Source organism: Electrona antarctica, assembly GCF_951216825.1.
Source record: "Electrona antarctica genome assembly, chromosome: 8".
NCBI classification, from domain to species: Eukaryota; Metazoa; Chordata; class Actinopteri; order Myctophiformes; family Myctophidae; genus Electrona; species Electrona antarctica.
This window is the reverse complement of record NC_136789.1, coordinates 50,616,925-50,632,388: the sequence shown is the minus strand read 5'-3', so window position 1 is coordinate 50,632,388 and position 15,464 is coordinate 50,616,925. Positions and strand designations below refer to the sequence as shown.

At 42.2% G+C, this 15,464-nt stretch overlaps 1 protein-coding gene across 2 annotated transcripts in view; it reads right to left on the bottom strand.

Annotated features, from left to right (window-relative positions):
- Positions 1-15,464, bottom strand: part of LOC306927558 (uncharacterized protein) — a 56,300-nt gene that overhangs the window by 13,865 nt on the left and 26,971 nt on the right. For both annotated transcript variants that reach the window (XM_079507338.1, XM_079507339.1), the window contains exons 2-6: positions 10,542-10,654; positions 8,812-8,854; positions 7,177-7,220; positions 3,146-3,191; positions 382-419 (exon numbers count right to left, since the gene is read on the bottom strand). In XM_079507338.1, coding sequence (XP_079363464.1) covers positions 382-419; positions 3,146-3,191; positions 7,177-7,220; positions 8,812-8,854; positions 10,542-10,654 — 284 coding nt within the window. The remainder of the gene's footprint in view (positions 1-381; positions 420-3,145; positions 3,192-7,176; positions 7,221-8,811; positions 8,855-10,541; positions 10,655-15,464) is intronic.

The following is a 15,464-nucleotide window of genomic DNA, read 5'->3' as shown; positions in this document are numbered from 1 at the left end:
TCGGTGAGCTTGAGGGTCTGCCGATTTCAGGAGCATAAAGTGTAGCATGAGTAAATTAGGCAGTGGCGTGCACAGACATTTAGAGGGGCAGGTGCTCAAGTTAAAAAAGGGCACCTTGTGCAGCGCGTGGAACCGGCCGGTTGCCTTAATCCATTTTGGGCGGGAACCCCTTTTGGTGTTAGCATTATGTTATGCTTTAGCTATTGAAAAATAGCAGATCTACAAGCTCATAGCGCGCCACCGAGTGGCGCGCTATGAACTTGAAAGTTTTTTTTTTTTTCTTTTTTCAAAAGGGCACATTGCCAAAAGGGCAGGGGGTGCTCTAGCACCCCCTAGTGTCTATCTGTGCACGCCACTGAAATTAGGCATAACTGGGCTCACCTGGTGAGTTCTGCACAGGTTCCACCGCTGGAGCGTCCCTGCAAGGTTGTTGTGATTGTTTAAATTCAGAGTTTTGCCATGACGAGATTTTCTTTTAAGGTCTGTTAGATCTAAACAAATTCGCACCACAAAGACACATGCATTTTTACACCCTTTCCCCCTCCCCCCAATGTAATGCCATCCTCCCCACACATACTTGTGTGTCGTCACTGCCATAGATATATATAAGAAAGCTAGATGGCTCACCCGCGCTCTGGCCAATGGAGAGCGACGTTGCTACGTGGCGGCCATCTTACCTCGGGGCCACATAACATTGTGTCTATGGGGCATGTACTCTTAAATAACCACAACTTGCTAAATTTTCAACCGATTTTCAAACGGTTTGGTTTGTTATAAACGTCAGAGACGTCCGCATACTTATATGCTTTTATACGACGTTCATATAAAAAAACAAAATTAAGTAGATAAGCGTCCTGAATCATAGCCACGTTGACAACGTTTGTAATAAACCAACCCGTTTGTAAATCCGTCAAGATTTGAGCGAGTTATGAGTTATTTTTGTTTTAGCTGCCATTGAACATACTGTACTGTAGCCCCGAAGTATGACATCAGAAACTCCGCCTTAAGCCATCTAGACTTTATATATATCTATGGTCACTGCTGTCGTATCCTACTGACTGCACCTGCCAGTGAGGAGCCCCCACCGGGAGGTGTATCCCACTGACTCGCCTGCCAGTGAGGAGCCCCCACCGGGAGGTGTATCCCACTGACTCGCCTGCCAGTGAGGAGCCCCCACCGGGAGGTGTATCCCACTGACTCGCCTGCCAGTGAGGAGCCCCCACCGGGAGGTGTATCCCACTGACTCGCCTGCCAGTGAGGAGCCCCCACCGGGAGGACGCAGGGCCTTCGTCCTACACCTCCCGCCCAACGCTATACCCTCTGACAGGTGCAGCGCTTAGCGAGCGGTCCAGGCACCTTGGCTGGTAAACCAGCATGACAGCGTGTCGCGGGTTCGAGTCCCGATCCCGACGACCTTTACTGTGTGTCTCTCTCCCCGTTTTCTGTCTACCTACTGTAATTCTATCAATAAAGGCTGGAACATATCGAGCAGCAGCAGCATTTTGGACGAGTTGTAGGTGCCTGATAGCAGATAGATCGATTCCTATAGACACAGAGCATTAAAGTAGTCAAGCCGCGAGGAAATGAAGGCATGGACAACAGTGGCGTGCACAGACATTTAGAGGGGCAGGTGCTCAAGTTAAAAAAGGGCACCTTGTGCAGCGCGTGGAACCGGCCGGTTGCCTTAATCTATTTTGGGCGGGAACCCCTTTTGGTGTTAGCATTATGTTATGCTTTAGCTATTGAAAAATAGCAGATCTACAAGCTCATAGCGCGCCACCGAGTGGCGCGCTACGAGCTTGTAGGTCTGCTATTTTTGAAAAATCAAAAAAAAAAAAGAAAAAAAAGTGTTTTTTTTTTTGTTTTTTTTTTCAAAAGGGCACATTGCCAAAAGGGCAGGGGGTGCTCTAGCACCCCCTAGTGTCTATCTGTGCACGCCACTGATGGACAACTCTCTCTAGGTCAGAGGGAGGTAGATATAGGCCTTGATCTTGGCCCGCAGCCTTAGTTGGAAAAAGCTTTGACCACGGCACTAATAATCTGCTATTCAAATTCAAATTTGTCAAAGAGCACAGGTATTGGCACTGAGAGTGGGCCAAAGACGGTCAAGCGGTGGGATAGCTTGGGGCATGAATCAAAGACCAGCACCTCAGTCTTTCCCGTGTTAAAAAGTTAGAGGCTGTCAGTATTATTGCGAACGCAGTGAGCATTTACTATGAGACCCAGCAGATCACGTCTGTGTGTGTGTGTGTGTGTCTGTGTGTGTGTCACGCTGTAACACCACCCGCCCACCACCAGAGGGCGCAGCTGTATCACACACAAAAACACACACACACACACACACACATGCACACACACACACACACGCACGCACGCACGCACGCACGCACGCACGCACGCACGCACGCACGCACGCACGCACGCACGCACGCACGCACGCACGCACGCACGCACACACAAAAAACTTAACTTAAAAAAAAAATTAACTTAAAAAAAAAACTTAAAAGGAAAAACGCACACACACACAAAACTTAACTTAAAAAAAAACTTAACTTAAAAAAAAAACTTAAAGGAAAAACGCACACACACAAAAAACTTAACTTAAAAAAAACTTAACTTAAAAAAAAAACTTAAAAACGAAAAACTTTAAAAGGAAAGAAAAACTTAAAAAAAACTTAACTTAAAAAAAACTTAACTTAAAAAAAAACTTAAAAAGGAAAACTTAAAAAAAACTTAACTTAAAAAAAAACTTAACTTAAAAAAAAACTTAAAAAGGAAAAACTTTAAAAGGAAAGAAAAACTTAAAAAAAACTTAACTTAAAAAAAAAACTTAAAAAGGAAAAACTTTAAAAGGAAAGAAAAACTTTAAAAAAAACTTAACTTAAAAAAAACTTAACTTAAAAAAAAACTTAAAAAGGAAAAACTTTAAAAGGAAAGAAAAACTTAAAAAAAACTTAACTTAAGAAAAAAACTTAAACACAAAAAAAGAGAACTTAAAAAAAACCTTACAAAATTACGTAATTTATTCTAATTGTTGTTTTTGCAATTTACGAGCTGCGTTCGCCTCCCGCGTTCGCGCGTCTTACTTGTACAGTATAGGCTACAGTATAGACAGGCTGCTATAGTATTATTACACTGTACTCACCCCGGGGCTGTGGGTAGCTGTCTTGTAATCTGATTGGGCTTGGTGACTGGAACGACAGAACAGAGAATTTACCCTTATATCTGTGATCGGCAATCTGGAAAACCGATCTTTTACAGTTACCAGTGGAACTCCCTGAAGGACCACTTTGGGAACCACAATGTCAATCAGATAGTATAATATCATTTTTCATCTTTGTGACAGGGCTAAACATTCTCCCCTTCCTCGATCCCCCCACACACACAGGAACAGTTTCGACGTGGGTTTTGACACAATAATAATTTTGGAAATATTCAAATTTGCCAAGATCGGTATCGGTATTGGACCGATCGTGAGAAAAAACAATCGGTGATCGGGATCGGTGTTATATGACCATGGGTCATATGTGTAGGTTTCTTCCCTCTTGGTGTGTGTGTGGGTGTGACTAACTGAGTGAGTGACTGAGTGATTACCAGCTTGTGTGAATGGTGAATGAGTGGTTGCTGAGTGTGACTGGCTGAGTGGTGGAACCTCACAGGTGATTGGCTCCTGGCTTCCTGTCTGGAGTATAAAGCTGCCTACCATCAGACCTTCAGGGGTCTTCCTCCATGCCAGTCTCCCAACAACACCAGCCTGGTGTTTGAGTGCTTTTAGCTAGCCATTACCAGTATTTTAGGACGTTTCACTGTCAACATGGTTTACTCCCGGTAATGTAGGGGTGGGTGTTCTTTCCTTTGGTTTCCTTGTTAATGTGTTTCTTTAGTTGATGTTAGGTAAGATACCTGTGTTTGTTTTGTGTAGGAAAGCATAGGCTTTATTTTAGTGTTGTAATGTTCTGTACAGGTGCCCACCCTGAGGTAATTTATCCCATGTATTTGATTTCACTGTAACTTATGCAATAAACCACTGTACTTTGGCTTTTCAACTGGTGTTGGCTGGTTATATTTGGGAACTAGGTAGGAGGGAGACCACTTTTGTGTTACACCTGGTGACCCCTAGGCCGGGTCGTAACATAATTGGGGGCTCGTCCGTTCTTTTGGTCGTTAAAAGTGACCCCGTTAATATTGGGATTTCTTTTTTTCTGTACCAAAAGTTTTTTTTTTTTTCTTTCAAAATAGTTTAGCTTGTACTGTGTTAAGTTTGGTCTCTTGTTTGGTTGGTGCTAAAACTGAGCCCATACTGCAATATGGTGATTTTTTTTTGGTGATGTTTGGTTAAGCTGCATTCGTTAAAAAGAAAGTAACATGATGTTTTTCTTTTTTTTCGGTCCTGTCTGATCGGCTGGAGTGGCAGTGGTAGGTATGTTGCTCGTATTTTTTGCACCTTAAATTTGGTTAGTTTACTATAGGTGTTTTGGACAAACTAAAAGCTGTTAGATTGCCAAATTTCTTAGAATCTCTGTGGGGGGGCTGCTGGGAGGCGAAATAGACCAGGTTGGTGGCGGAGCTGTTAATTCGATGTGGTTTTCTGAGTGGGGCATCTGAGAGACGGACGGTCAGTGCAACTGGTTGGATAGGGGGGGAGGATGAAGCGGAGGCTGAAGATTCTTCCCTGGGTGCCGCCAGGAGTGCTGGCCTGCCAAAAAAAGGCTGGGGGGGTTCTGGGGAACTAGGGATAACCCTTTGGGGGGTGAGTCCAGATAGGGCGCCGGCTGCGACGCCTGCTCCCCGGCCTGATGAGATGACCCAGCCATGGGAGAGAAATGCCGGTCCGGAGCGCGATGCTCCTGCTCTAAGGCCACCACCCAGAGATTGCCTTGGTCCCGTTTGCTGCAGAGAGGGTGAGAGTGGATTCTGCTTTTCAACGTTTATGTTGAATGTGTTGCTGCCATGGGAAGATTGGCTTAACCCGTGAGGAGCTTGTGATACTAAATAATGGTGCAGAAAGTCGAGTCATATAGCTGCTTTTGCCCTCCGTTCAGTTGTGCTGGTAGCGCACTAATTTTGATATGATGCAGTGGTGCTGCGATCGTTCGTATTTCTGTAATCCATAACCTTATACGGACGAGGGTGGATAAGAAATGCAGGGAAATGTTATTTGGCCGTGTTGTGGTGTGTGCAAACTCCGGAGGCTGGCACCCACGGCAGCAGTCAAATCTCGTAGCGTTTTTTGGGTTTTTTTTTCAAGTTGTCCTATGTTGGACTCAGGTACATTTAGTGGTTGTGCATACAACCGTAGAGGTTAGTTAAACAAAGTGGGGTTTTATACCTCGTTCTTGGTCCGTTGGTGTGTAATTCAAACTAGCTCTGAAAGTGTGACAGGTTATTTTATAACCTTATGTTATGTACCAAAAGTTGAATGTAGTTTGGGTTTTCGTTGTTAGTTGGCAAGGCATTTACCACACAACAAAATGTGCTTTCGATATAGGGTGTTTTAAACTGTTTTGTGATTAAATGTTTTAGCTATTCGGGTGATGAATAGAGACATTTTGTGATTCAATGCTTTAGCTATTCGGGTGAGGAATAGGAGCAGGGAAAGAGGTCTCAGTGGAGACACTAGGAGAGAGGGAATCTCAGTGGAGATAGGAAGAGGTCTCGATAGAGACGATAGGAGGAAGGGGTTACTTTGAGTGAGGTCTCGATAGAGACGATAGGAGGAAGGGGTTACTTTGAGTGAGGTCTCGATAGAGACGATAGGAGGAAGGGGTTACTTTGAGTGAGGTCTCGATAGAGACGATAGGAGGAAGGGGTTACTTTGAGTGAGGTCTCGATAGAGACGATAGGAGGAAGGGGTTACTTTGAGTGAGGTCTCGATAGAGACGTTAGGAGGAAGGAAGAGAATATCACATGTTTTGTGTGTTTGTAATAAAAATGAATTGGTTTGTGACTTCTCGTCAAATCTTAATTCATGTGTGAGAGGGTTAACATTTTCTTTGTCTTGGGCCATGTACTTCCTGGGTTCTTTTTCCCTCCTCTTAATTTGCTTCCAAGTACTAGTTGCTGAGGTGTGGAGGAAAGGGTGCAGGTATACAGGCCAGAGGGAAATGGAAATGGTTGTTTGTTTGTTTTTCTCATTGGTGGTACAGTATGTGTGGGTATATGCTCTTAACATGGTGTTCAGTGTGCCTGATTAGAATAATTCACACATGGGAAGGGGTATTTTAAATATATCCTGACGTACTAAATTGAATTAGTTTAATTTTTGATGTTTTTGTGAAGTGTTCGAGCATATTCACACTAAGTCCATTGTGGAGAAATGTCTACATTTTGTTTGCTTTGTGATAATGTGAAATCAAACATTTATTGATGTATATTTTTTAGAAGAAATGTTTGATCTTAAGGGGGGAGGTGTTATATGACCATGGGTCATATGTGTAGGTTTCTTCCCTCTTGGTGTGTGTGTGGGTGTGACTAACTGAGTGAGTGACTGAGTGATTACCAGCTTGTGTGAATGGTGAATGAGTGGTTGCTGAGTGTGACTGGCTGAGTGGTGGAACCTCACAGGTGATTGGCTCCTGGCTTCCTGTCTGGAGTATAAAGCTGCCTACCATCAGACCTTCAGGGGTCTTCCTCCATGCCAGTCTCCCAACAACACCAGCCTGGTGTTTGAGTGCTTTTAGCTAGCCATTACCAGTATTTTAGGACGTTTCACTGTCAACATGGTTTACTCCCGGTAATGTAGGGGTGGGTGTTCTTTCCTTTGGTTTCCTTGTTAATGTGTTTCTTTAGTTGATGTTAGGTAAGATACCTGTGTTTGTTTTGTGTAGGAAAGCATAGGCTTTATTTTAGTGTTGTAATGTTCTGTACAGGTGCCCACCCTGAGGTAATTTATCCCATGTATTTGATTTCACTGTAACTTATGCAATAAACCACTGTACTTTGGCTTTTCAACTGGTGTTGGCTGGTTATATTTGGGAACTAGGTAGGAGGGAGACCACTTTTGTGTTACACCTGGTGACCCCTAGGCCGGGTCGTAACAAAAAACCTGATCGGAGCATCCCTAGTATTGATCTTGCTTCCTCACCTTTCTATTTCTATATTGAACACGATCAAATCAACATAATCTGTAATTGCATAATTATGTTTTATTAAATAATGATAATTGTGTACGTTTACCTGTTTTTGAGCGCATCACAGCGAACCTGCTCCCCTCGCGTTGGCTGTCAACATATAGTGCTTCAAGTCAGTTGAAAAATACACGTAATATGATCATCATAAATCTAATCTAATTCTAATAGAACAAAAGTGAATCCCTTACACTGTATACTAATGATGAGTTTGAAGGAATTGAAGTAGGAGTGGCAAGTATAGCATTTACGGGCAAATATGTTTAAAGGACCACTTCACCACTTTTCAACCTATCTTGATATACTAGGTCCTCACTAATAATCATGATAAAATGGCACCATTTTTTTCTAATCAGTCTGTGTCTCATAGGAGGGCTGTGGGCAGTTCAGAAACCCGTCCACCAGTGACATCATCGATGGGGAATCCAAGCTAATAGAAACTGCAGGCTTTCTAGTCCTGAAAAGTTGCAATGCGAAAATGGAAGCCATCGTTCTCACGATAATACAAATCTAAACATTTTAGTAAAATAAATGTTGCCTAACGATGATGTCACTGGTGGACACGGGTTTCTGAACTGCCCACAGCCCTGCTATGAGACACAGACTAAACTGAGTGGAAAAAGATGGTGCCATTTTATCATGATTATTAGTGAGGACCTATTATATGAAGATAGGTTGAAAAGTGGTGAAGTGGAAACGATATTTGTACATTTCTCACTTAAAATAAGGAGATAGGTATAGGCTATATGTTAACTTTTGATTGATTGAATACTTTAGTCAGAAATGTAAACATGCACAAGATTAACCCATTCTGGGCGGGAACCCCTTTTGGTGTTTTAAGCATTATGTTATGCTTTAGCTATTGAAAAATAGCAGATCTACAAGCTCGTAGGTCTGCTATTTTTGAAAAAACGGGATGTAGCGCAAATCTTTGAATATATATTCTTTCAGAGTGAACATTTTTAACTCTTTAAATCTTTGCTTCTGGGGGGGGGGGGGGGGGTCCCTGGAACAACATATTTTCAGATGGGGGTCGGTGGCCAATTACATATAATTCTAGGGGTCCTTGACATGAAATAGTTTGAGAACCACTGATATAAATGTTTGAGCACCACTGACATATAGAAACATAGGGTTTTTCTGAAAACTGTCAGGATTTAGAAGAAATTTGTAGAATCGTCCTCAGGTCTAAATGGATTAAGGCTAAACGGATAACACAAATAAGTCCTATAGGGACTTGTTTCCATTGTGGTCCTACTGTATACCACAACCAGCACAATGCACCTCTACACTCTACAGCAGTGGGTCCCAACTATTTATTCTGCATTATTTAACCCATTTAGACCTGAGGACGATTCTACAAATGTTTCCTCATGTTTCTATGTCAGTCGTTCTCAAACTTTTTCATGTCAAGGACCCCCAAAAATATATGTAATTGGCCGCCGACCCCCATCTGACAATAATATTGTTCCAGGGACAACGTTCACTCTAAAATAATATATATATTCAAAGATTCGCGCCACATTTTCATGATTTTTCAAAAATAGCAGACCTACAAGCTCGTAGCGCGGCACTCGGTGCGCGGCACTAAATGGGTTTTAACGCAGGACTTGAGAATTTGTACTTGTCGTTATATACGTTCCACCAACTGGCTCAGCAGGCTGAATGAAATATCTATACTCACAATGTCTGCTGGTCATACAGGCGGTTCTCTTCATGTATGATCTCTGTAGGAGGAGAGGAGAGGAGAGGAGAGGAGAGGAGAGGAGAGGAGAGGAGAGGAGAGGAGAGGAGAGGAGAGGAGAGGAGAGGAGAGGAGAGGAGAGGTATACACAGCATGAGGACAGGTGCTGAAATCCCGTAAGAGAGGGAAACCTTTGGACAAAAGTATATATAGCGAAAATAGCAGATCTACACGCTCACAACGCGTCGCAACGGGCGCAACCCAGCACTCTTTAGCTATAGTGCAGATGCGGTGTGTAACGACATGGATTTAAATTCTAAACAAATTTGTGCAATGCAAAAAAAAATGCTGTGTTCAAGTTCAGGAGACTTTGAAGGAAAAAAAAAAAGCAATTCTCCTGAATGGCTGCCTTTCCGGCATGGCATGATGGAAAGGAGTTGCATTTGCATTTCTTTCACCATGTAGTAAATGCTGCATTCGTGGTCCGGAGAGGGCAGTTGTTTTACAGACGGGTATAAGGGCAGCTGGGGCTGAAGCCCCCTTTGATGTCTATGTGTGCATGGCACTGCATGATGTTACACATTCAGTCAGAGAGGTACAGTTGGAGGCCGTCGATATTGTCCTTTTCTTTTTGCTGAGGTTTGCGTGATCTGCGCAAAAGGACAGTTAACCCATTTTGGGCGGGAACCCCTTTTGGTGTTTTAAACATTATGTTATAATTTAGCTATTGAAAAATAGCCGATCTACAAGCTCATAGCGCGCCACCGAGTGGCGCGCTACGAGCTTGTAGGTCTGCTATTTTTTAAAAATCGTGAAAATATTTATTTCAGAAAACTGGAGGATTTAGAAGGATTTTTTTTAAATGTTGAGGTCAGGCCTAAATGGGTCAAATGATAAGGGACAATATCGGTGGCACCCAACTGTACACACTCACAGCATGATGACCTAATGATATCACACGGTTACACATTCAGTCAAGTGGAAAACATTTCACCTCAACAAACCAGGCCAGAGGTTAACTCAGGACGGGAACCCCTTTTGGTGTTTTAAGCATTATGTTATAGCTTTTGAAAAAAATAGCAGATCTACATAGCTCATAGCGCGGCACTCGGTGCCGCACGGCGAGCTTGTAGATCTGCTATTTTTCAATAGCTAAAGCATAACATAATGCTTAAAACACCAAAAGGGGTTCCTGCCCAAACAATGGATTAAAATGATTTACAAGGCGTTTCTAGAAACGGCCTCATAAATGGGTTAAAAACCGTGCTGTTTGGAACAAACAAAACAAAAAACAAAAAAAGTGGACCTGGGTATAAATGTGCAATTTTGCATGAAGCTATTATTCTATACATTTAAAAGGGTCTTTAAAATAACCCATTTAGGCCAGATTAAATCCTGATAGTTTTCTGTCGGGATTTGCGCCACATTTTCACGATTTTTCAAAAATAGCAGACCTACAAGCTCGTAGCGCGGCACAGAGTGCCGCGCTACGAGCTTGTAGGTCTGCTATTTTTAAATAGCTAAATTATAACATAATGCTTAAAACACCAAAAAGGGTTCCCGCCCCCAAAATGGGATAAAAAAATGTCCTTATCCACATGAAGTGGAACGCCCATTATGCGTGTGTGTGTGTGCGCATGCATGCGTGCAGGACCCCTTGGCGGTCCCCGAAACACCCCCCCCCCCCTCCCCACACACTTTTCCGTTTGTTTTTCTTGCTTCAAACTTACTGCTTTTCTTTCTGCATCGCAGACACAGAAATGTGAGCGCGCTGAACGAGAGCACAGACACCACCGTCAGGACGGCGGTCACGGTGATGTCGCTGCCCGTCATACTGTCGTGCCTACAACAACACACAAGAGGAAGTTGAGTCATTATTTACAACGGTTATACGGTACACAGGGGACATTACAAAAGCAGGAGGAAGAGAGTTTTTTCTCTACATTGTGATAGTATAGTGGTTTTCAACCAGCGGTCCTTGAGGAGGGAGGAGGTTCCAGGTGGTCCCCATAACGCTAAATGAGCTAATTGGTAACTAAATAGACCCTTATATAGATCTTGAACTATAAGGGTCCATTTGGTTTCATTTTACATTACATTATTGTTGAACATCTGCATTACTTAATTTACAAGACGTCATCATGTAGAAATTGAGAATTGTTATTTTGATCCAACGCTTGCCTGTTGGTAGTATCTCCTAATGGTATATCAACATCAATATAGGCCGCATGGAAAGTGGACACAATGTTATTCAACGACAACCACATATTCTTTAGTTTCTGGTCTGAGAGGCTCATCAAATGGTGGTCCGTATAGTGGCTCAAATTCCCGAATAAATAATGGGCCTTATATATGAAAATGGTTGAAAACCACTTCTGTAGAGTGTTTGTTCAGGTAACAGGGGTCTCTCCAGCTCTTTAAAGGACCACTTCACCACTTTTCAACCTATCTTCATATAATAGGTCCTCACTAATAATCATGAAAAAAACTTTTTCTACTCGGTCTGTGTCTCATAGGAGGGCTGTGGGCAGTTTAGAAACCGTCTTCCAGTGACATCATCGATGGGGAATACAAGCTAATAAAAACTGCAGGCTTTCTAGTCCTGAAAAGTCGCAATGCGAAAATGGAAGCCATCGTTCTCACGATAATGAAAATCTAAACATTTTTGGGAAAAAATCGTGCCATTTTATCATGATTATTAGTGAGGACCTATTATATGAAGATAGGTTGAAAAGTGGTGAAGTGGTCCTTTAATAGACAGAAAACACGTTTTCAGGCCAGGAGAACAATTTATTGTACACAAACAGAAGGGAGAACCCCAGACTTTTATTAGTGGTACTTTTTTTGTTTGTTTTTGTTTCATCACTTCCAATCTCACTTTTTTTTTTATCCCATTTAGGACTGAGGCTAATTAGTTCCCAAACCTTTTTGGCCGTGCACCCCCTGTTACCTCTCGACCTACTGTAGCTAACCCCACACATGGAAATATAAATTGCATAAGCTATATAGAAATACATTTCCTATTTATCCACATACTGTATATGCACATATATGAACCTGAATATGGCATATATGCAGCATATAGGCTATATTCTTGGCATAATGGGATATATCTTGCGCCACCCCAGAATTCCATGCTAGAAGGCTTTCTTACCTTTATTTGTAGTCGTTACGTCCCCACCAAAGAGGTCCAGGTGTTATTTTGTGCAAAAGCGCATTATTGGCTATTTCCCCTACCATAAGCCCTCAATGAATTGCATTGAATTGAATGGGGCTATGGGGTGTTATGCTAATTTGCTTATTTCCATCACTCAAAAATCTATATTTTACTCTCTTCATAATGTAAATAGTATCCCGAGCGGCACACTTTACTACTTATTTCGATGGAACTAACCGAATTAGCACAAAAACCCAACCCCCATTGAGGGCTTATGGTTATAGGGGAAATAGCCAATAATGCACTTTTGCACAAAATAACACCTGGACCTCTTTGTTGGGAACGTAACGACTACAAATAAAGGTAAGAAAGCCTTCTAGCATGGAATTCTCCTTTAACCCTTATCCCTAAACGTATTTACAATTTTTTTACTATTTTAAAAAAACCTTTTAAAATAGTTCAAATAGCTGATCTACAGGCTCACAACGTGTAGATGTAGATGGGGCTAGTTGAACTATTTTAAAATGATATTCAAAATAGCAAAAAAAAAGGCAAATAAGTTTAGGGATAATTGGGTGGCACAAGATGGAGCCCATATGTTATATATTTAAAATAAAACCACCATTAGCCTTTTTCATGTCGCGCACGCGGCGCACCCCCTAGAAGGCGCCTGCGCACCACAAGGGGGGCACGCACCACAGTTTGGGAACCACTGCAGTGTAGATCATACATGGGGCAACTGGCGGCCCGGGGGCCACATGCGGTCCCCACCTTCACTTAATGTGGCCCACAGGTTAATCGGCCTGACGTCGAAATAAGAAAAACGTTCGCTCTGAAAGAATATATATTCAAAGATTTGTGCCGCATTTTTACGATTTTTCAAAAATAGCAGACCTACAAGCTCATGAGCTTGTAGATCTGCTATTTTTCAATAGCTAAAGTATAACATAATGCTTAGTTAAAACACCAAAAGGGGTTCCCGTCCAGAATGGGTTAATATCGGAATACTGATATATTATTGATTTCAGCTGTTACAATTCCAAACATGTAAACATGACCCGCTTTTATTACTTAAGTCTAAATGAGAAGCTTAATGAGCAGTATTAAAAACGTGTCTTTTTAATGTCCTATTTAGTTCATATAACATTACTAACAAGTTAACATAACTATATCTAAATAGATTTGAAATTAAATAAAAAAGGTTACTTTTCGGGATTCCAATTCAAAAAGAGCAAAAAATAATAATTCAGGATTTCAATTCAAATATTAGCAAAAAAAATAGCTGATCTACAAGCTCGAAACGTGTCGCAGTGTGACGCGTTTTGAGCTTGTAGATCGGCTATTTTTTCCTACGACAGTAACATACACCCCTCTGGAGTGAGTGTAATATAGTGGCTCCAAAATATAAAATATATAAAGGGGTTCCCGTCCTGAATGAGTTATAGCACAGTACTGTATGCCCTGTATCATATGAGTGCTATATTGGATATAACTGGTCTCCTGACCTGGAAATGTATTTTTCTGTTTACCAAAGAGCACCCCTATGTCTGAACAAACACTCTACTGCAATGATCACTATCAGAAAATACAGAAAAACCGGCACTATATTATTATTATTTTGCTGCGCTCTGGGAAAACAGAGCAGCTGAATTCTTTGTTTTGATTAGGTGTGGAGTGGTGCTCGTTTGAACCACGGCTAGAAGGCTGTTTCAACCAATCAGATTGCTTCCTCGAAACGACAATATAACTCAACATACAATTGGGGTGGTTGTATTTTGTCTCCCTGTTCTTCTATTGAGACATTTGGATGGTGTCAAAGGTCATGTCCAGGGCCGGTCCTGAGCAATCTGGCGCCCCCCTCCCCCATGGCGCTCGAAGCGGCCCGCTTCGTCGGCCTTCATGTCTCACCTATAGACACAGGATCTGACACTAATTCTGACCTGATGGTCAGGATTAAATTTATCCCCCGAGCAAGCAGGCAGGCTCTATTAGCTCAATGGTACAAATGTCAGTACTTGCGCCCTGAAAACCAGGTTCAAATCTGGGGTAAAAGAGGAAAGTTACATAGTGCAGCTTAGACGGAAATGGAGCCCTACAAGTACACACCCTTAAAGTACACAAGTAACCCAAAAAACAACAAGAGAGAGCCTCTATGATGTGACACTGTGTTTGTCACTGACATCAGTGACATGGACTAACAACGTAAGCAAAGAAACCTCGCATAGGTTTTGTTTTTTCCCCCTGTCAACGCTCCATGGCTAACCACATTCATTTTGTCCAAAACACAAAGTCAAACTGAAATGTTTCCGACACTTTCAGGTACACTGCGACCTCAACTTGCATTTGCATATCCTTTACCATTATGCTATAATGGTGTAATAATTAAGTGAGTGGTTCTCTTTTTTTTTTACTTTATCATTTTTATCCCACGATTTTTGTAACCCATTTTTCACCCGTGTCAATTATCTAATGTGATCCTGGGCTCTACACACCCTCCGCCAACCTAGTCCCCATATGGGGGACATGGGGAGAGCAACGGACTTTGGCCCTTTCTCAATTCCCCCCTTCTCCATGGCCCTTAGCCCTTCCCCTTGCTGATGCGCGTTCACGTGAGGAGGAAGGGTTTTCTCAATTCTCTTTGGAGCGAGGGTTAGGGCCAAGGGTTAGGGTTAGGATCCCCTTCAAACGAAGGGACTTCGCGACCAGACTTAAAACGGAGGGACATCACAGAGGGCGAAAGGCGGACGAGGTAAGAAGTCTTTTTTGTCCTTTATTATGGAAGAATATGATAATAACCAATATTATTTGAATGTATTAACAATCTGCATCGCCAAAAACATCGCAATCTCTAGCAAAGGTTAACGTTACCTCACGTGAACTAACGATATGCTACGGCGTTGCATTCATACAACGTTACCCATTAATTTGGCATCGGCGCTTTATTCTTTTTTATTTACCGCCGGTGCCCCGGTGGAACAACTCGGATTAGCAGGCATCAGTCCGACCCCCCAGACCCCGATATGTCAACATTCTGCAGTTTTGGAGCTCTTAAAAGCCGTGAAATAGCCTACTGTACCTACATAACGCTGTCGCTGCATAACGTTGGCTACTCGCTGCAGTGATAGCTGGTATGGTTTTATCATGACCAATGTTATGCTAATCCCCACAAGTTGCAAAAGTTACATAACTAATTAGCAATGGTGTTGTTTTTTTCCCCATGCAGGCAAACCAGCTATGGAACAGACTGCAAGCTGCTGTACAGCCTGTACATTGGATGGAGATGAATCACAATGGCATTTTCATTGTCCTAAATGTTGTTGAATTTGAAAGATTGTCATTCATATCATATGTAGTATACCACGACTTCGTCATAGGACATGATAGAAAATGACTGTTCTTAATGATATTAAAAACAATGAACACAGTGACCACAGCCCCTTCTTTCTATACTGTAAATTGTTTTTCCTTTTTCTAACCCATATGATAGGCTATAACT